The following is a 23,137-nucleotide window of genomic DNA, read 5'->3' as shown; positions in this document are numbered from 1 at the left end:
GACGTGATGCATCCTTATGGGCTATCATCGAGCACCTCGAATCCTCACCTTCAGACCGATCTCATCACTCGTTCGTACTCCAGAATGGTACACTATACCGCCACAACTCTCATCCAGATGGACCATCCCTGCTGCTTGTGATACCCAAACACCTCCGCTCGGCTGTACTCCACAAACTTCACGACGTTCCAACTGCCGGTCACCTTAGTGTGTCCCGCACATACGACCGGATCCGCCGTTGCTTTTATTGGCCAGGTCTCGCACGCTCCGTTAGAAGATACGTCACGACGTGTGAGAAATGTCAGCGCCGCAAAACACTGTTGACGCTTCCGGCTGGGTGCCTTCAACCACTCGACATTTCGTCCGAACCCTTCTTTCGCGTCGGCTTCGACCTACTCTGCCCTTTTCCCCCCGTCTTCTGCTGGCAACACGTGGATAGCTGTGGCCACAGACTACGCCATCACACGAGCTCTTCCAACAAGCTGCGCTACAGATGTTGCCGATTTCCTTCTCCGCGACGTGATCTTGCAACATGGTGCTCCACGCCAGCTGCTCACGGACCGTGGCCGCACATTTCTATCCAGAGTCATAGCGGACATCCTGCGTTCATGTGAAACGTGGCATAAGCTCACTACGTCGTACCATCCGCAAACAAATGGCCTCACAGAGCGTCTGAATCGAACCCTAGCTGACATGCTTTCAAAGTATGTTTCCTCAGACCACTCCGACTGGGACCTTGCTCTACCGTACGTGACATTTGCCTATAATTCTTCATGCCATGACACGGCTTGTTATTCCCCATTTGTCCTGTTGTTCGGCCGCAAACCCACATTGCCCCTCGATACAGTCATTCTGTTGCCAGCAGCTCCGCCCACTGAATATGCCCTGGACGCCATCAGCCGGGCCGCCCATGTACGCGAAGCCGCTCGTACTCGCCTTCTGACCTCCCAAGAGAACCAACGCCGTCGGTATGATCAACGACACCGCGACATGCACTTTTCGCCCGATTCTTTGGTTCTCCTGTGGTCTCCGACCCGGAACGTTGGCCTGTCCGACAAACTGCTCTCTTGGTACACAGGGCCATACCGAGTGCTTCGTGCGGTGACTCCTGTCACTTATGAAATCGCGCCTGCTACCTTGTCGTCTTCATCCACTCCGCAGGCCAACGACATCATACACGTCGCACGCCTGAAGCAGTACCACTCGCCCAATGACGTTGACGTCTAGATGCGCCGAGACGGCGCCTTTGCCGCCGGGGGTTATGCTACATGTAGGCTGCCGGAATGCATATTGTCAACGCGCGTGTGTGCCCGACGGAAGAGGACGAAGGTCGCTCGCTGCTCGAGCTCGGAGCCCGACTGGTCAGCGCTGCAACCGCTTTTGCAAATATATCTTGTGAATAGCCTACAGTGCAAGCGATTCGTTACTCACGTAACAATATTTTACCATGGTAAAAATAACTGGTCTGTCATACTGTTACATTCATGTTGCTGTAAAAAAAATGTAGATCCCAAGAAATGCTCAGTTGCTTTTGTGCTCCTTTTATTATGCCAACATTTCATAACTGGTACATGAAAATTATACATTATGATAAGTCGTGGTTTTTCCTGGAGGGATGTTCAAGATTGCCATTATTGTTACTTTGCATGAAAATACTGCTTGCACTTCACACTATGCTTTGAGCTTTAAGCAGCTGTCATGTCAGTACATTCTTTTATTTTGTCATACGAGGTGACCAGAAAATGCCTTGCTATCCGATTCCAAAAGTCAACACTAGTGCAGAAGTAACTGCCCGACATGCCATGTAAGCAGTTGGGGTGTGTGTTGGAATAATAATTAGTTAACCAAAACGAGTATTGCATCCCCACAGTTTGATTGCCAAAATAAATGGAGTGGTTTATCAAGTGTAGAAGCACTTTATACTAGCACCTGGCATGGGGCATTCAGTGTTTCCCTTACGGGACCCAGTTTTTTTACACGTGAGCAGCGCATCGATTGCAGATGCATTGCAGTGCACTGAGAGCTATGACAAGCAAGTTGGAGTCTCTCATTACAGTGAAACCTCATTAAAACGTTCTCATTGCGTACCGTTTCCCAGTGCCAATGTTTGCGATATCATCACCGATCGAAACTGCGCAATGTTTCATTGCACTTGGATTGTACATTTTCTTGGATAGTACATTTTTCGACGCATTCTTTTGAAAACACATGAACAAGGGTCTACTGTAGTGTTTGTTGTTGTTTGGCAGTGCATGGGGTAAACTCCATCTGAGCTTAGGCGTCTTTCCAACATAGTGTAAGTGAAGCATAATTGCTGTGTCAAAAGCCTTGAAATGTAGAGTAAGATTCATTGTTGAAGGGAACACTCAAATGTGCACCTTTCATAATGCTGGCCTCCTAACTGCAAGTGGTTGTGCTATGAACAATTCTGTCAAAGGGAGTCGCGGGACTGTCAACCACTTAGTCTTACACAGTTGTATGTCACTATGGTTTTGCAATGGAGCGAAATGCAGACATTGCCCTGCACGCAGGAGTTTCTTTAAGAGTGGGAGCAACTGTACCTTTACCTGGCATCGTATTGCTGCCTTCAAGACCTTATCGTCTAGCCTGTGTGCCTAGCCACAGCTCGATGCAACTGCTGTCTCATCGTAATAGTGTCACTGAAGGCCTGAAATTCAATTACCTTGTTTAAAAGGTGCATGTCTGTAGTACTACAGATAACTTCAGACTGATAACACACCTCTATTTTTCTTCACTACTGCTCAATGTCTGGCTTACAAGGAGAAGGAGAGAAAGGAAAGGCAGGGATGTTAACCAGTCTAGAAGGACCGGTATGCTACCCTACACTGGGGGAACGGATGGGGGAGATATAAAGATAGAGAGGAGAGAAGGAGTCTGGCTTGCAGGAAAGCATGGATGTATTACTCATGGGCATAGGTTGTCAAACTCACTCATGAGTCGACTCACTCAGACTCTGATTGGACTGCGAGTCTGAGTGAGTAATATTTTGGTGAGTTAGAGTCCGGGTGAGGAAAATATTGGCGAGTCTGAGGGAGCTCCACCGTTTACTCCCGACCTATGGGCGTATCTGCTCATCTGCAGGATTACCATGAGCATTACATCAGCTCACGTTTATACTCAAGCCTATCACATATCTCAACGCACTAGCGTTCACGCCGCATCATTAGTTATTGATCAGTAGCGCGAGTTGGGGGGGTGGGGGAGGCATGACCTGCCCCGCAAACTCTCACGGCAAATTCTTCAGAAAAATATTTCCTGTGAGTCGTGTACCTCATAAAAATGCCCTTCCTGCATTGAAACCACTGATAACTCCTATTTGACGGTACAAGATCAAAAGACGTATCGTAGAGCACAGATTATGCAAGATTCACACCATGATCGCAGAGCACAGATTATGCAAGATTCACACCATGATCGAAACTGCTAATTTTACGCTAACAGACTCATGAGTTGACTTACTCAAGCCGTGAGCCTGAGTGAGTCCAGCTGAGTAATGTGTTGGTGAGTTGGAGTCTGAGTGAGTGCGCTTGAGAAAAATATTGGCGAGTCTGAGTGAGTCCTCAGAGCAGAATATATTTTGTGAATGAGTCTGAGTGAGCTCCAATTTTTTTGCTGACCTGTGCTCATGGGCAGTATGCCTTCCACTTTTGAAACAATTGGTGCAAAATGTGAACACAACTTGTTTGCATAGTTACGGTTCTTACTCCCTTCTCACGTGCTTCTTTTGCTTAACTTGTTTTCTGTGATTGTCATGCATATAAATATTGAATAAAGCAATACTTTTCTTCTGAACTTTATTTGACTGATGCAGAGCAGTGACTACACTGGGTACCTGAACCCAGCGTAGCGCTCCGAAGGAAAAGCATTCCGGATTTCAGTGACTACGCAACTCGGCAGCACCTTGCGATTGCGCCTGCCAAGCCGCACCCAAATCCAGCGAACAAACTGCCTGTATGCAGTGTATCTGTACCTGCTAAAGAAATGAAGAAGGATGAATTAGCAAGCATTTTGTAAATTGCCTAATCTCCCAATGACAAATACCAACAGCAGCTACTTATGGCTGGGATAATAACATTTTTTTAACTTCAAGCAATAGATAGCTTAAAATTTCTGTATACAGTATTTCTTGCAGACACCTAATGTAATCTCACTGAATGTATGCATGATTGGAATCAGCATATCTGTTGAATCGTGCTTTTAGCCTGTAGCAAGCTCACGGGGAGAAGTAGACGGCGAAAGGAAGAGCTGCATCTCACCCCCATCACCCACACTTTCTGACGGGTGCAAATAAAGTGCTCTCTCTCTTTCACGTATATAAACACTGAAGTGCTTATTTAGGCCAGTTGGTACATGCTCAAGGAAACGAGAAACAGCATGAAACACACTACAGTGACAGAGACGGACAAAGCGCTGACTTGCTGACTGACCATGCCTGACGCTGACTTATGGGTTGTAAGGCAGCACTTCATCCGCCCGTCATTGTTCTGTGTTTCGCGCTGTTTGTCGTTTCCTTGAGTATATAAACACCTTGCCAGGGTAAGGCGCTAGGTAAATTCACCCTGTAGAGCAGTAGCGTAGCCAGAAATTTTTTCTGTGGTTAGAGTGAGGTGTGGGGTTAAATTTTTTTTAATGCATGTTCGTGCATGTGTGCGTGTATGCATACACATGCAAAGTTCACAAAATTTCGGGGGACGAAGGGTTAAGCCTCCCACTCCCACCCTGCAGCTACACCAGTGCTGTACAGTCATACAAGAAAAAGTGATTCTGTACTACTATAGCGCTTGCAGGAGAGGCAGTATGAAACCGTAATGATTAACAGCTTATGTTGCATGTCATATTTCACGCGCGCACTTAGCCGTATACATACAGTACATACGTGTGTATATCGGGTGCATCGACAAGCGAAGGCCTGTCTTCCATCAGCGTGTAGTATGCCACCTGCAGCGCATGGATGTTCAGGCATATGGGTTCGAAACCCGGGTGGCTCGTTATGCATTTCGCCCCCTCTGGCACATGGGCAGCCACTTTGTCCACTTCGCGGCAGCACACCGATTCTTGTTCACTGTCCATCGGCCGACAACGACCGCACGTGCACCTACAATAAACGTACATTTCATTGTATCTGATACAGACTGCTACGTATGTCACACAGCTAAACAACTTCAGAATAAAACAATACGTGCGCGGCACTGTGCGCTGCCACGTGCATGTGCGCGTGCTCGGAAGTAAATGTGTCGTTTAGACCGCTCGCGACCGGCAAAATAATTATTTCGGTTGCAAGTTTTGGCAGCGCAAGTACAAGATAAGTGTTAGAGCGTATAGCAGTAATACTCGGGTGGGCAGGCGCCAAACGCCTACAGCGCAGCGATACAAAGAGCAAAATATGTCATGCGTTGCTTCAATGTAAACCCTATAGCTGTCATGTAAAATGCGCTGAGTGGATAATTATAACACAATCATAACCTAACCTTCTTTTTAAAACGTCAATCATCGCCACTTACCAGTCAGTGTTAGCCATCCGTGGAACATGCTGCTGAACATCAACCTCATCGACGGCCTCCGGCACCGCATGGGCCTCTTCATCGTCGCTGGCCAGGGGATCAAAAATAAAATGATTGTCTGGGTTTTCGATGGAGCCGCGTACGTCGTCTTCCTCGCTGCTCCCGGAAAAGAAAAAGTCGATGTCCTCATTGGGGTCGGACGCGGATGCAGACGAAGAGTCAGAATCGCGGCTGCTGCAGCTAGCCATGACTGTCAGCGCGTTTGTTGTGCTGGTGGTAGTGCGGCACGTGTGTATGAGAGCAGACGATACTCGGGACGACGTGCGTCACAATATTGTATGGTCACGTGACAATGCTTCCCTTCCTACACTTCTACGTCACTGCCCAACCTCGGCGCCCAGAAACCGAAACCGAAAGTTGTCCACATAAACAGGCGATATTAAATTATTTAGCGAGAATGCATGAATCTTGGTGCGTGCATCATGCTTCCTGGAGCTATAGGAAACGCTTACAGCAAAGAACGCGCAAGCCACAAATAGTGTGTATGAATTCCGCTATTTACTTCGTAAGCATTCCTTACTGCACTTGGTTGCTCCTGTATCTGCCTTCGATTTTTGATTTCGCTATTTTTTGTGATGTGAAATTTGTCATGAAATATGTTATGCGTGTTTGTCTGTAGATGATCTCCTTTTTTTCTAATAATAATTATTTGTGGGATTTACGTCCCAGAACCACGATATGATTATGCGAGACGCCGTAGTGGAGGGCTCAGGAAATTTCGACGACCTGTTCTTTAACGTGCACCTAAATAAAAGTATACGGGCCTCTGGTGTTTTGCTTCCATGAAAATGGGGCCGCTGCGGCCGGGATTCGATCCCGCGACCTTCGAGTGAGCAATCGACCACTATAACCACTAGAAAACCACGGCAGGTTCTTGTTTTCTATATTCCTTTCCGTTGTTTAAGTACGCGTTCTGTCTTGCCTGATGCGCATATATGTATGTGTGCAGTTAAATCATTTTAAATGCGAAGCATTTCTTAGCGAACTTCTGCGACTTTGAGCGTATCTATCTATATGTCTATCTATCTAGCCGTCTACCACTTCGTGCTCTCCTGGCTGTTTCGTTAATGGGATGTATACCAAAATTGGTATGACACAACATGACCGTATTACGAACATAAGCGAGAGGTCATAACATGAAAATCATGACAAGCATGCCACGAACAGCATGATTTACATGCCACGGTCTTGGGAATCTTGCGGCCTTCTCGTTAATTCGATATATACCAATATTAGTATGGCGTGACTAAAGTTTATGATAAACATAATGACAGATCCTAAATGTGCAAATCATAACACGCATGTCATGTATAGCATGATTTACATTACAAGGTCCCGGGGCGCTCGCGGCCGTTTAAATGAATGGATACATACCAAAACTGGTAAGACGAGACATTTCTGTGTGAGAAGATTAACTGAGACATGGGAATACGAAAATCATAACATGTATGTCATGTGAGACATGATTTACATGCCACGCTCATGGTGACCTCGAGGCCATTTGGCTCGCTTCATATACAGCAAAACTGGTATTGCGCGACGATGATGTATGATACACGTAAATCAGTGGTGGTAACGGGAAAATCATGACATGTATGTCATGTGCGACATGGTTTACATACCACGCTCATGATGCCCTCGCGGCCATTTGGCTCGCTAGATATACACGAAAATTGGTATTGCACGACGATGCTGTGTGATCAACGTAAATCAGTGGTGGAAACGGCAAAATCATGATATGCAAGTCATGTACGACATGATTTACATGCCACGCTCATGGTGCACTAGCGGCCCTTTGCTCAATTGATATACACCAAAATTGGTGTTGCGTGACGAGACTGTATGATGAACGTAAATCAGAGGTGGTAACGTGAAAATCATGACATGCAAGTCATGTACGACATGATTGACATGCAACTCATGGTGCCCTCGCGGCCATTTGGCTCACTTGATATACACCAAGATTGGTTTTGTGCGACGATGCTGTGTGATCAACGTAAATCAGTGGTGGTAACAGGAAAATCATGACATGCATGTGTACGACATAATTGACATGTCACGCTCATGGTGCCCTCGCGGCCATTTGGCTCACTTGATACAGACCAAAAATTGGTATTGCGTGACGAGACTCTGTAATGAACGTAAATGTAACGACAGCCTCATGTGACGTCACGCCAAAATTTGTGACGTGATGATGGCGTCCTATGGTGACGTCATCACGTGACGATGACTTTTGGATTACTTGTCACCGACGCCGCGGAACGCCAACGCCGACGGTCAAATTGCGCGTTTCATGAGGCATTTAGGGCTTTCGCCTTAAAAAAAAACGAAAAAAAGTCCGCCTCGGTGGTATAGCGGTTACGGTAATCAGTTTCTGACCCGAGAATCGCGGGTTCGATCTCGATCGCAGCGGTCGCATTTCGGTGGAGGTGTAATGCTAGAGGCCCGTGTACTGTGCGATGTCAGGGCAGGCTAAACAAGACCAGATGGTCAAAATTCATGGAGCCCTCCACTACGGCGTGGCTCATAATTGTATCGTGGTTTTGGCACGTAAAACTCCAGATATTGTTAAAAGTAAAAAAGAAAAACAAACGACGCAGTGGATCTGCCACGCAGAATCCAAGGCAGTATTGGAAACACTCAATAAGATGTGCATGCGATTGGCCATGCAAAAACATTACACCATCTCCCGCTAAATGGGACCATGAGGCGATGCGAAGCCGGAGCACTTGCACGGTCGCGTTCCGTTGGCGTTTGTTGGGCATGCTACCGACCTTGCGTCATGGAACGCTAAGAGGACCACTACGCGCGTCGTGTGTTCGGGGAACGCGGTCGACAGGCGCGCGAGAGGGAGGCAGCGTAGGAGAGATTTTCGGCCTTGTCGAGCCCGCATTTCAGAGGAGTCAACCGAAGCAAGCGCTGGACTGAACGCGCGCAGCGCTCTACCACTTGAAGGAGAGGAGACTACAGGAAGAGAGTAGAGCATGCGCCGCCACAGCAGAAGAGAGAACGCAGGAGAAGCACAAGCAGGTGCTGGTAGAGAAGTGGAGAGAGTAACCCGCAGCTGTTGGAGAGAGGGAAGGAGGAGAGTTGCGCATGCGTAGTGTGAGAGCGGACTACCATGCCGCGGGACATACCCCTGAGCAAGAGATGCTTCGCATCTAAAAAGAAAGCTGCAGGTACAAAACAAATCGGCAGATCCCACACCTCGGGGGAATCGGTTTCATGCGAAGAAGTCAGTGTGTAGTTCTATCTGTGGGGTACATTTTAGCGCAAACTGTGAAAGAAAGCACGGGAAAAGAGTAGAGGAAAGCAGAAAGGCCGAGCGCTAAACCGTAGAAAGGTCGAGCGCTAAACCTTAGCGCTCGACCTTTATGCCTTCCTCTACTCTTTTCCCGTGCTTTCTTTCACAGTTTGCGCTGAAATGTACCCCATAGATTTCAGCCCACTCGCCGAGCAACAAGTCTTACTCCAGTAGTTCTATGCTGCATTAGGGTGCCTTGATGCGCGTTTTGTTGCGCGTTTTGTCCAGGGTGAGGACATCTGCGGCGTCTACTGCGGCGCGACTGCCATATTTTAGCCCACGGCTTTGTGGCGCAGACTTCAAACGGCCACAGTCACGACTCCTTTCCTTCTCTCCCTTATTACGCATGGCGAAACTTCTCCTCATTGCAACTTGTGTCCGAGCACCAGAGCCGACTTCAATCACGTCTTTGTGAATTGCCCAAACAAACCCAAGCCCCCGTGGCAAGGGTCAGAACACCAGGAGCGATGGGAGGCTGCTCTGCGCAGCTCACAACCGGAGTTACAGCTCCGGACAGTGGGCTGGGCCAGAGGGGTCGCCGAAGCACAGAAGTGTCCGGCCACCTAGAGCGGCCCGAGGGCTCATCGTCGTCCTGCTTCCGCTTCCGCCCCCCCCCTCACATGATTCTTTCACGAATCAATAAAGTTGTTTACCTACCTACCTTCTTACCGGCGTCTCACCCCTCTACGGCAGCTGCGCTGAGAGGCACGAGACGCGGGGCAAAAAATGGCGTCGTGGCGGCATCAGCCCCTTCAAAGAATGGCAACACCCTAAGGGGTGGATGGATGGATGGAAATAACTTTATTTATACGTCCTGCACAGGGTGTTGCCACCTGCCTGGCTAATCCCACGTCGGGACTGGGAGGTCAAGCCTCCCAGCCCTGTCATGGGCGTACTGGACAGCCAGGACTTGGGGAATATGGTCGTGAGACTTTATCATCCCTGTAAACCGTTCCCGGGAAATGCCAGGGCCAAGCGACCCACACTCCCAGAGCATATGCTCAAGTGTGCATACTTCTTTCTTGCATGCCTTGCAAACAGCATCCATATCTTTCATATCGTACCATGCTTTTGCCTGTGCTGGTGAGTAATAAGACTGTGTCTGTAATTGTCTAAGTGTGACCGCTTGTGCTCTGCTTAGTCTACTGTGAGGGGGTGGAAACTCTCTCCTCCCCAAATAGTAATGTTTAGTAATTTCATTATATGTCGTGGGCGTATCCCGTTGTTGATTTTCGAATCCAGCAGAATCAAAGCCATATGTAAAAGCGGCCCGGTCCGTAAGTTCGCGGGCAACGCTGTTGGCCGATTCATTTGGATTCATGGGAATGTCATCGAGTGATCCAAGGTGCGCTGGGAACCAATATATGTAATGTGTATCAATGATCTGTTTACTATTAATAATTCGAACTGCTTGTGGTGCGATCTTGCCCCTGCTGAAGGCTCTGATGGCTGGTTTTGAATCACTGTATATCTCGGTGTATCGATCATCCGTCAGGGCCAACGCGATGGCAACCTGTTCAGCGATTTCCGGTTTGGAAGTGTAAACCGTGGCGCAGTCGGTACACCTGCCCTGGTGGTCTACTACTACCGCGGCGAACTTAGTTCGGTCTTTATATGTGGCTGAGTCGACAAAGCAAGCCCCCCTGCCTCCTTTATCCAACTTCTGCAATAAAACCTTAGCCCGGGCTACCCGTCTGGCGACGTTGAAGGTGGTGTGCATATTTCTTGGCAACGGGGCTACGATGATGCTCTCAGCAAAGTCCTGTGGTACCTTAGTGTATGTCTCGTGGCCGATGACAGGGTTGATCATGATTCTATTGAGGATCGATCTCCCCGTGCAAGTTGTAGAGAGTCTTGCTATTTGGGACCTTTCTTGAGCCTCCGCAATTTCTCTAGTCGTGTTGTGTACCCCTAACTTGAGCAATTGTTGAGTGCTGGTGCGAAGTGGGAGACCCAGTGCACTCTTGATGACTTTCTTGATCGCTGCGTCTAGCTTCTTTAATTGGGTCTGTGTCCAGTTATACATGGAAGCCGCATATTAAATATGACATAACACGAAAGAGTGGATCAACCTGATAAGATTGTCCTCTTTCATGCCTTTTTGTCTCCTTGCAAGTCGTCTGATCATCCGGTATGCGTTCTCTGTCTTGAAGATAATTTTCTTGAGTGCCGTGTGATTCCTGCCATTGGCATCTATAAAAAAGCCGAGTACCCTCATCGTGTCGACTCTGGGTATATTAACCTCGTTTTCGGTCAGTATATGTATGTCACTTTCGGATAGTGGCTTCCAGCCCTTAGGTCTCCCCCCTTTCTCTTTTCTATAAAGTAACAACTCCGATTTGTGTGGGGAGCACCTGAGACCAGTGGGCCTCAAGTATTCCTCCACTGTCTGCACCGCTTCTGTAAGTGCATCCTGTACCTGTCCTTCACTACCGCCAGTACACCATATAGTAAGGTCATCAGCATAGATGGTGTGGTGAATGTTGCTGATATTGCTCAGTTTCCTGGACAGGCCGATCATGCACAGGTTGAAGAGGACGGGTGAGATCACCGAGCCTTGAGGGGTTCCACGATCACCGAGTTGAACCACATCTGAGTTGGTGTCTCCTACCCTTAACCTCGCTGTACGGGCTCCTAAGAAAGATTTTATGTAATTATACATTTTCGATCCAAGTCCAATTTCCTCTATCGTTTGAAGGATATATTTGTGCCTGATGTTGTCGAATGCTTTCTCCATGTCTAGTCCGAGGATGGCTTTGGTATCTCTAGAGTACCCGTCCAGAATGTCATGTTTAATCTGCTTCATAGCATCCTGAGTAGATAGCGAGGATCTGAAGCCTAGCTCCTTATGCCGTGGGTCTGTCCATCCTCCGTTTGTAGGTTTGTTTGTTTGTAGTAGCCACCTCTAGTTCGTGAGAAGCGCGCGTTCTGGTATGCAGTAGAAGAAGAAGACGACGTTGACGAGTGAGACTCTCGTGCGTGTTCGCCGGTGTGGCATTCTTTCTTCTTTACTGCGCGCGTTCTGGTATGCAGTAGAAGAAGAAGACGACGTTGACGAGTGACACTCTCGTGCGTGTTCGCCTGTGTGGCGTTCTTTCTTCTTTACTACGTCTCATGTTTTCAACGACACCCGAAGACAACATTTCAGAAGTAACGCGCCATGAGGCTCCCTCGTGGCACGCTTTCTCTTTAGCTCGGAGTCGCCAGATGGAAGACAAGGCTGCGGAACGGAGGGCACGGAATGCGGCGGCAGCGCGCGCTCGCAGACGGAGTCCTGAGGTGAGAGCCCGCGAGGCCGAAGCTGCACGTCGACGCCGCGAAGCAGATTCCGCCGTTAGAGCCCGTGAAGCTGAAGCTGCTCGACAAGCTGCACGGCTGCGGCGAGAAGACCCCGCCGTTCGAGCCCGCGAGGCCGAAGCTGCTGACAAGCTGCACGGCTGCAGCGAGAAGACCCCGCCGTTCGAGCTCACGAGGCCGAAGCTGCTCGACAAGCTGCACGGCTGCGGCGAGAATTGGATGTTCAAAACGTGAAGGACCGTGAAGCGGCGAGAAAGCGCGTGTAACGGCAGGGAGAGCCCGATGCTGTGCGAGCAAGTAAAGTGGCTGGAAAACGCATCAGGCGGGCTCTGCCCGAAGGCGCCGACGCGCGCTTCCAGCGGGACTTTCTTGACAACAGTTTCGGCCATAGTTGCGGTGTGTGCGACAGATTGCGGTTCTAAAACAATCTAGTCACAATATCTTCCATCAAGAAGGACCACGCTCGCGCCAATGCCATCGCCGTGCTGCAGCGCAAGTTCGCTTCGCCCCATTCATCATCATTCACCACGTGGATATGCTTTGATTTTTTTAGGGGCGAAGCTCCTTAAGGCGGCACCCGTTCGTCCCTCGTCGTGCTCGTAGTAGTGAGTAACAAGTCTTACCCTTTGACCTCCAAGGTGGTGCCGGTGGGAGATTTCTCCTGTGCGTTGTTGAACAATAAAAAATTCGCAGCGTGCGCGTTAACTAAAAGCCGAATTCTTCTGTCTCTGTAGAAGTGTAAGTGTTAGCTAAAAGCCGACTTCTGTCTCTCATTCCCATTAGCAGCCATTGTTTACCTCCAAGGTAGTGCCTGGTGAGATTTCTCCTGTGCGTGATTAAACAATAAAAATTTTGTTCAAAACGCCGTTGATTGATGAAATAAACCAACGAAAGACGCCAGATGTTTTGTAAAAACAAAACGAAGGAACGCCAGATGTTTCTAAAGCAAAACGAAAAAGACGCCAGCTGCTTAACGAAAGACGCAAGGTGTTTTCTAAAGCAATGGTTTTCTAAACAATGAAAATTCACAGCGTACATGTAAAATTAAAGTGAGCTGCAAGTCGTCATAACTCATCGAACCTTTAGTATAAACGCGCCCGATCTCACGTCGGTGATGATGTACTGGGCAGAATTCACGGAAGATTCACGGTTTACCGATGAACCTCCGCAGCTTCGCCCACTCATCATCATTCACTCCGTGGATATGCTGTGATTTTTTTTCTTTGCAAGAAGCGTTACGAGGTGGATCGACGTGTTTCAGTAAGTGTAGTAATTGTTTGTGTGCGCATCGTGGGCTTACCAGGCAGGTCGAAAACACTGGCGTCTAAAGGGTAACTTATGGCCTGACGTAACGTCAGCACTCACGTTAGAGCATTTACGTCAGTATTATCGAAACGAAGTCTGCTTTATGGTGCGATGATGTGAATATCGTACGTAATTTTCGTTAGCGTATTCATCCGGGGTCGAGCGACACTTGAATATAGCTCGCATCATAGGAATACAAATTTATTGTTTATTAGACTGCTATAAAAGCGGTGCCAACACTGTAACCACAGCCGTTAACCTCACGTGACGCCTGCATCGTAGGAGCATATATGTAGAGCTTGTTGCTTTCTTGTAAAATTACATAACCAGCACCACGACCACAATTGACGTTGCACCGATATTACGCCTGCGTAGGCTGTTTTTCAAAACCAGTTTCCAGACTTGGCGTGGCTCTGTGTTAGAATACCTGACTGCCACGCAGAATGATTGGGTTCGATTCCTGCTGAGATCCTGATTTTCATTCGTTGCATTCCTCGGGTGAACGCTGCAGGTGTCTGTTTTTAACAATGTGTGTTGTCGCCGCTCTTTGGTAGATATAAACTTTCAATCACCTGTGGCACATACCCGTACACCACGGCCCGTGGTAAACGAGTATGTGCCACGATGGATCTATAGTAATGGTACAGGTTTTCGATCTAAAGCACTTCCCTGTGCTAGAGTCGAGACAGGTTGCTCAGAATGCCTCACAGATGGCTGCACATTATCTAACGTTTGCTGTTTGCTTGATATGTTTCCCGCTAGATGGACATAGTTGTCCATCTTTGGAGCTGTTTGCAAGTTTGTGTGTGTTTTTAGCGGCGATGGGTACACTGTCCCGGCTTCTTTCGAAGCATGGCGTCGCGCAAAAAACGTAGTTTGATGGCCTTGCCAATGCGCCTACAAATATCTGAATGGGCTGATTTTCGTCGTAACACCTGCCGAACAAAATGCGCTACGGAGACTCCTTCCACTACATGGCATTTATGCAGTGTTTTTTTTCGAAGCAGTTGGAAGTAACAGCGTGGCTTTGTGGTAGGACACCTTCTTGCCACGCAAACGGCCCGGGTTCTCAATGGCACCAAGATTTTATTGTTTACTTTATTTGCATCTTAATTTTTCGGTCACGGACGATATTTCGCTCACAAACTACGCCGACGGCGGAATTCCTGCAAAACGAGCTCTCTAGCGCTATCGCGTTAAAAGAGGAGGCATAAGGTGGTGTAAAGCGAAGGGCACAGTCAGCGTGCGGCCTATGTACTTCGGCGCACACTGCACTGCGAAGCTTGCAAAGTGATGGCTGTGTGGATCTGCGTGATCGGGTCTCGAGTGGCGGCACAGATTTACCGCGGACGCGCGCAGCAGCGTCTGTGGCACTGCTAACGCAAGTTTATATACATAAATCCTTGCTTTCGTCGATCTGCAACACTAACAAGCTACTGTTGATCATTCATGCTCTCTCGCGCGTGTGCGTCGTAGGCCGTCTGTTTTAAAATGCATATATTGTAATATATTGTTATGTAAGTCTAGCTTGTGTTGCAGGCGAGCAACCGAATTGCACGGAGAAATAAGAACTGCGGTTGAAGAGCGCTATTGCGCGCGCCGGTCATTTCCGAACCTAATCAGAGTGCCGATCTTCTTGACGAAACTAGTCCGCGTCGGTATATTGTTTTTCTCCGTTGATGTAACCGATAAATTCGATTAAAATAGGTGCTACCTTGTTCCCGGCATTCTCAGGGCTCCCTCGTTGTCTGAACAGCGCGCGAAGCGTTGGGAATCATCGCAGAACGAACATAAATAATCAGCAACTCGCATCTAAAAGGCTGCGATATTAGACTGGTTCGTTTTCGCGCCTAACAAAACATGGCGGATCGAGCTTACGGGATTGTCCACAGATGGCGCTGTATATTTTGAATATCCCTATTGCTATCGCAACACAAAATGTGCAGACACCGTGGAAGCGGGCTCGCCTTGATTCTGGAGAGCAGCATCGTCTCCGCTGTAAAGAGTTCGTCCCTTGGAAGAATAAAATAATCTGGCGCCTTTTAAATTCTTAACGGGCCCCTCAACCACTCCGAGTTCAATGATAAGGGAGTGATTTCGTTCTCGCCTTCACTACGCTTCTTGCAGAGGCAGACAATTCACAACTCATATTTCTCGTATATGAAAATCGAGAGTATGTAGACTAATTACGTCACGTGAATCACCGTTCTGGCGTCACGAAGTGCGCCAAAAAGGCGAGAAACGCCAATAGAGAATAAGGCACTCGTTTTTTTGTATTTTTAGAGGATGTTATGGGGCCCTTCCAAGAGAAAGGACGTGCAAACACGGACCCACGAGAGTAGTGAAGACCACGAACGTCGCTAACAACTGAAAAATCGTGCAGCGGCGGAAAAGAAGGTAGAGTTACCTGTCTGGGCATTCCCAGGGAATAGGCGATACCTACCAATCCGGCGCGCGGGGTGGTCTATGTGAGAGATAACTGTTCACTCTCTTTTAACTCGAGTAAATTTATCCATTTACTCGACTAAAAATGAATGGGAAAAGGTGTACTAACGCAGATCTATATATATATATATATATATATATATATATATATATATATATATATATATATACATATATATATATATATATATATATATATATATATATATATATATAATATATGAAAATGAAGGGCAGTTAAGAGGCAAACTGAACCAAACGTATACTACTCGCCCTAGCCTATAGATACTCTGGCAATTTTTTATTTTCCACTAAACTATTTAGTTAATTTATTTTTAATTATTTAACTTTTTCATTATTGGCTGAAAACCCAAAATATGGACACTGAGCTGTAGAGCACTTTTAGAAACCACGCACTGAATTGTTTCCTGTACGATACGTCTCACGGTGTTATTTTTTCCGCGTTGTAAAGAAAGCCCGCGAAATTTGAAAAGAGGCCACGTGACGGACCACAGGCGCACGTCTATAGTGCTGCTCTCAAGCGTGCAACCGGTGAACGAGGTCGTCTGCGGCTGCCACGGGGCAGCGACAGGGCGCTTTGAAAGTGGCCGATGTTTGGGCGTCCGTCTTTCGTTGAATGACGGTGCAAATGCACGCTGCTGGCCGAGCGCTGCCGAGATAAGCGTCCAAAACGGATAAATAAAAGAAGAGAATAGCTTTATTGTCGCTTTTGAACTTGAAATGCGTAAAAGGAGGCGACGACGTGAAGCTAGTCACGGGTGGCGGTGGGCAGGCGAACGGCATGAGGAGACTTTTTTTTTTTTCATTGATCGGTGCTCGTAAAGTTAAGCCGCGATTACAAAACATGTTCAGAGAGGTCGCCATCTGCTGCAATACAACTTTGGCATCTCTTTATCAGATTTTCCGTGACGTTCTTGACCATGGTTTCGAGAATGTAGTTGCAAACTTGTCTTATTTTTTTTCTTTTAGATTACCTGATGTTGTGCGGGGTGCCTGGTACACCTGACTCTTGGCGTACCCCCAAAGAAAAAAATCAAGGGGGTTTAAATCTGGAGACCTTGCTGGCCAAGCAATGGGACCGTGCTGCCCTATTCACTGCTGCGGGAAAACTTCACCCAGCATTCATCCAGCACGCTTCATCCAGCACGTTTTCCTGCTTCTGTGCGCAGGAGCTCCAACATGCTGAAACCAGATATCTTTAAGCCTAGTCAGTGGAACTTCGCACAGAAAATTTTGAAGTGGTCCATCGAAGATATCGTTGACATATCGTTTGTCTGTAAGTGTGCAGTCGAAGAAGATAGGTCCGATTATAATACCACCATAAATGCCACACCACACATTGAAAGACCACTGATATTGGTGACGCGTCTGCCAAACCCAGTGAGGGTTCTTGTCACTCCAATAGCAAGCGTTGTGGATGTTCACTTGAGCATTGCGCGAGAAGTTAGCTTCGTTGGTCCAAAGTACCTTGTTAACGAAGCCTGGGTCTTCTGCTGTCTTAATTAGGATCCAGTTTACAAAGTCTGTGTGATCCTGGAAATCGCAAGACTCCAATGCTTGGTGCAGCTGCGCGTGGTAGGGATGAAGTTGTCTCTTGTTTAGTATGCTCCACACCGAAGATTTCGAGACACCAGCTTCAGCACCCGCACTACGGACACTTCTGCAGAAAACTTGGACAGGATATTCCTCTCCACTTCATCGCCCGAAACTGAAGATCTGTGCCGTTTCGTGGTAAATGTCCCATTCTCTTTCAGCGTTTCATATGTACGCACAATGGTCATTGAGCTTGGCCGCGTACCTGGATGCCAGCGTTGAAACAGCTCAACTGCCTGCCTTCTGCGTCCGCGTGATGCACCTAGGGCCAGAACCATATCCGTTCGTTGCTCATTCGAGTACGGCATGTCAGCTGCTTACACAGATTAAAACAATGTAACGTTGCTGTCCAGAACACGAAGGGCTACGGGTGTCTGAGGAGCACCTGAACAAAGACAACTCGTTAGGAATGGTTCGCACGACGCAGACGCTTTGTGGGGTCTCTTTTTTGTTCGAACTGCGAAATTGCAGCAGCCGTCGAGGCCTTTCATCGTTCTGTCGCGTTTCGCCCGATCTGCTGAATCAGAATCAAACTGCTGTTTTTTTCCTCACAGTCGTGACTGCTTTATCACCACGGCAGCGCTCGGCTAACAGCGTGCATTTGCACCGTCATTCAACGAAAGACGGACGCCCAAACATCGGCCACTTTCAAAGCACCCTGTCGCTTCCCCGTGGCAGCCGCAGGCGACCTCGTTCACCGGTTGCACGCTTGACAGCAGCACTATAGCAGTGCGCTCGCGGTCCGTCACGTGGCCTCTTTTCAAATTTCGCGGGCTTTCTTTACAATGCGGAAAAAATAACACCGTGAGACGTATCGTACAGGAAACAATTCAGTCCGTGGTTTCTAAAAGTGCTTTACAGCTCAGTGTCCATATTTTGGGTTTTCAGCCAATAATTAAAAAGTTAATTAATTAAAAATAATAACTAATTAGATTAGTGCAAAATAAAAAATAGCCTGAGTATCTATATGCTAGGGTCAGTAGTATACGTTTGGTCCAATTTTCCTCTGAAGTGCCTTTCATTTTCAGTCTTGGATCAAGTTATGTGGGACCACCTGTAAAGATTATAATATATATATATATATATATATATATATATATATATATATAGTAGTGGGAAAAGAATCACGCGGACCCCGATAGAATAAGGAATGAAGAAAGAAACTACGACTTTCGTTGGTTTGGCACTGTATATTTTACTAACGTTTCGTCTAAATATATATACGAAATATATATATATGTGTATATATATATATATATATATATATATATATATATATATATATATATATATATATATATATATATATGTATATATATATGCGAGGGATTATTGGTCAGCTGCCAGCTCGTAATAAGTTCACGTGCTACGTGAAGCCAACAGGCAAAAAAAAGGGTGTTCCACACTCGCCGTCATGGCTACTGGCGGCGCTGACTGACGCTCCCACGTTTAAATGTACATATATACCCTATAAAGTGGACGGGGGGATAGCCGCCGCGGTAGCTCAGTTGGTAGAGCATCGGACGCGTTATTCGAAGGTCGCAGGTTCGGTCCCTGCCCGCGGCAAGCCATCTTTTCGTCCACTTTTCTTTCTTCACATTTACCATACATTTACTAGTAAAAACATCCCCTATTCTTTCCTTGGCATTATTGACTGTTAGTGCTCATTAATATTGTGTATAACAAAGAAAACGAGCCCTTGAAATTAACACTTCTTTCCTTTATATATATATATATATATATATATATATATATATATATATCACTTATCTATTTTATTTATCAGTGTACAGCGTACAAGGTCCAAGATTCCAAGAATATACTATCCAGCGTGACGTCATCGCGCCCGTCCCCACGTCGACCCCCCGAAGCCGCCAACACATTTCCAGCGTAAGTTGAAATTGCACGAAATGTACAACAACAGATCACAACAGAAACTCGACCCGTCTGATCTTGCATCTAAATGTGTCTCAGATGTTTGCGAACGATGCAGGAATTGCGTACCGACCTTCACAGGTGCGTTACACGGACGGCCACATTAAACCTAATTCGAGGCTAACGCTATCAGAGTTGTCAGAGTTCATGCACGACATCCGAGATGTGCGCCCAAAAGCGGACCTCTGGAGGCTGCGCTCGTTGCGTTGAAGCGCATTCCGTCCCTCTAGTTTGTGAGGAGAGTTGTGAAAGCCTTGTGACGTATAATTGACTTGCAGAAGAAGAACCAGAAACAGAGAACGCCGAGCTCCTGGCAATCAGCGGCGGCTGAAATGGGCAGTTCATTGCATGGACACATCGAGATGAGCTCCCCCGGTGAATTGATGTAATTTAGGTCCAGATTTGCCTTTGGCATTAAAGGAAAAGACAAACGGCGGCGCGCCGCAAATCTTGCGCCGCGGTGGCGTGATCACTATTGAGACTTCGGCGACGGCGCGACAAGAACAATTTGCGGCGGCGCACAGGTCTAGTACTTGCCCTATCGGATTGATTCAAGAGCTCCCTGCGAAATGTTATACCCATTGGCTGGAGTGTATTAGACTTGCGAAGACATTACTCCATATTTAATAAAATGCTTTGCTGGGGGGTTCATGCATAGTCTGGAATATATTTGGGTCGTCTTCTTGTGTCCCCTCTTTTTGTGCTCACATCTATTTCAGACTCTATCTTGTTCTGTCTCTCGGCGATGGGGAGGTCGACTGAAGCCCGTAAGATTTCAGCTCATCAAAGCTGTGAAGTGCCATAATCAAATGCTGTGCCACTAACTTCGGCAATTCCTTCGCTGTATTCGCACGATAACAATTTATTCTGAAATTCACAAACTGTGCGTTTTCGTCAGTGTAATGTATGTGGGAATGTGAACATTCGAGCATGAAACGACGCTTGAAAATGTTCAGGTATGTGATGGACGTTATCATTCTCGGTGCTTTTCACAAAGCGTCATTTTGACGGTGTTTGGAGGTGTACACTGTAAACCACTTTGCACCCTTAAGGGGGTTTCAAGCAAGCAAAACACCCTTTTGCCTAACTAAAATTTGCAAAAATTAGGGTGTGGGTGTTTTCCTTCCCCAATATAGCCTTTAAGGGGTAATGCTCTAACTAAACACCCTTTAGGAGTTAAGGGTGTTATGGGTTATCGAAACACCCATGACCCATACCACAGCCTGCCATATGATAACTGGGACTCGCTGATTAAACTGTCGTGGGATCTTAGGCGAGTTTAGATTAGAAGACATGTCTCTTTTAGGGCTATCTACAAGCGTACCATCAATCTACGCCTATTCTCTTAATGTTTAATGTTCATTTATACGGAACAGGAATATCTCCACCGGCACTGAACGGCGGCTTAAGATACTGTGGCTATATATGCCGGATGGTCAGTGTAAGGCTGCGTAGCACGAGCGCTCCATCCATGTGGTATATTACAATACGCTCTGTTGTGCGCGCTGTTTGGCACGTGCGTGCACCTGATATGCTGATGTCATCTGTAATTGCATGTCCCCTGGCTGGTAGATTTTATTTTTGAAATTTTTCAGTAATAAGGGTGTTTAGGTCATTGGAAACACCCCATGATAAGGGTATTAGGCCAGTGGCAACGCCCTATGGTATGGGTGTTTTGATACGTGAAAACACCCTTTTCCTAGGGTGTAAGGGTGTTAGTTATAGACACGGCAAAACCCCCTTAAATGTGTAAAGTGGTTTACTGTGTAACGCCTAGTACGGGAACAGACGTAAAAGTAGTAGCGCGGGCACACAAGGCGCCCCACAATGGAAAGACACGACAAAGACATGCGCTGACTATCAACTGTTTCATTCCTTCGAATGTCATTGCCCAAGGCAGCTTTACTGCACATTCGCACACACCAGTAGTTCTAAAGAAAACTGAAAGAGTGATGAAATCGGTGTATTAGATACGAGAATTTGTATTCAGATGAATGCAGGGATGAAGATGTATCGCTGATACAAAGTTCGTCTCTTTTCATAATGTGGTAAGCTGCTAAAGCTAGCCGCGCATGGCTCATTCTGCCTAGGATTCATTATTCCTTCATTTACATTACAAGGAACGAAGCAGTCAGCGCTTGTGTGTGTTGTGGTTTTTCTTTGTGGGGCTTCTTGTGCGTTCGCGCTGCTATTTTTGTCTCAAGAATATGTACCAACTAGATCCAAATGAACTTTTATTGAGGCACTCGTTTGGCAGAAGCATTGGGGTTTATGTACTAAACAATATTTTAACGTGATTTCACTGGAAGTAAATATGACTAGAATAATGGTGCATGGTAACACGTGCAGGCCTGTTACCAGGTTCCGTTCGCGCGCGAGAGCATGTATTAGTGGCAAATAAAATGTGGCGGTAGCTTTTCGGTGCTACCGTTTTAGATTTCGACTTACCGAAAAATTCCTTTCTCGATTTTCCCAATTTCCCGCTTTAACTGAATAATCCGAACGCGGTCGTCCTTTTCTTAAATCGAGCTTCAACTGTACAAAAAGGGTTTGTCTTTTGATGCTGGTAACGTTGATAGAATCGTCTCATATACTTGTGAACTCACCGTAGGTCCAGGAAATCCGGGTGGTCCCGGTGGTCCGGCCACTCCCCGGTCTCCTTGCATTCCTGGTGCTCCGGTTACGCCAGCTGGACCTGGCACTCCAGGCTCTCCCTGGAGTATTGGTAAATTGACGTGGTTATTTTTCACGGCCCATCGGCTGGCTCGGCAATGGAGGCTGCCTTGGCGGTACACCATCTTGTAAATGGTTACTTGGAGGCTCGTATGATAAACATTTTTATCAGCGGAGCTGTTTATGGTGGCCGTGAGAACTTTGGTGTCCACAGAAAAACACAGGTGGTTATGCGCCACAGGAATTGGGAAGCCACACTACCGAGTACAGCTGGACGCAATCGTTAAACTAAAATTTCGCTTGGCGAAGTGGAGCACGTGGAACGCGTGAAAAAGAGAGAGACAACGGATAAAAACGAGGTGACAGAGAAAATAGAGAGAGCAATAGAGAGAATAAAGACATACAGACCGAGAGGAAGAGAAACAAAGAAACACAGACGAAAAACAGATAAAAAAAAGCATTACCGAAAGAGAAAGAGAGAAATATAGAGAAACAAAGAAAGAGGAAGAAAAAGAGATATGAAGCTAGAAACAGCTACAAAGAGAAGGTAATAGAAACAAAGGAATACAAAGCAACGGGTACAAAAACAGGTACAAGAAACAGAGAGAAAGAAAGAGAAAACAATGAAAGAAAAAATAAAGAGAAACAAAGACAGCTCCGCTCTTCCTTCAGGCTTGGCCTAACCAGTGCGAAGCAGCCGTAATTTTTGAAAACGCGCAAGCATATCTCTGTCGACCCAGAAAGAACTCTATTTCCGGACTTCTTACACGAAATTTAATTTTCTATAAAAATTCAGTGCATTAAACAAAATGAGGTTTTTTGCGGTGCGGGGATTTAAAGTGAGGGCCCACGCTAGAAAAACGAGTGACCTATCTACTGGACTAAATGCCAACTTCCTCTTTTTATTGCACATAACACTTGTATTCTAATCAAACTAAAATTGGTCACGTTTATATTCGTCGCATAGAGTAATTGTGAAATC

General features: G+C 46.8%; 1 protein-coding gene across 1 annotated transcript in view; it reads right to left on the bottom strand.

Moving 5' to 3' along the window:
* Window positions 1–23,137, bottom strand: part of LOC119394579 (collagen alpha-1(II) chain) — a gene marked incomplete in the record, with an annotated part of 1,710,759 nt that overhangs the window by 440,267 nt on the left and 1,247,355 nt on the right. The window contains 1 exon segment of the mRNA XM_049415838.1: window positions 22,089–22,196. Within this exon segment, the coding sequence (XP_049271795.1) occupies window positions 22,089–22,196 (108 nt within the window).

This window comes from Rhipicephalus sanguineus, chromosome 5 (assembly GCF_013339695.2).
Source record: "Rhipicephalus sanguineus isolate Rsan-2018 chromosome 5, BIME_Rsan_1.4, whole genome shotgun sequence".
NCBI classification, from domain to species: Eukaryota; Metazoa; Arthropoda; class Arachnida; order Ixodida; family Ixodidae; genus Rhipicephalus; species Rhipicephalus sanguineus.
This window is presented reverse-complemented; position numbering and strand designations above follow the sequence as displayed.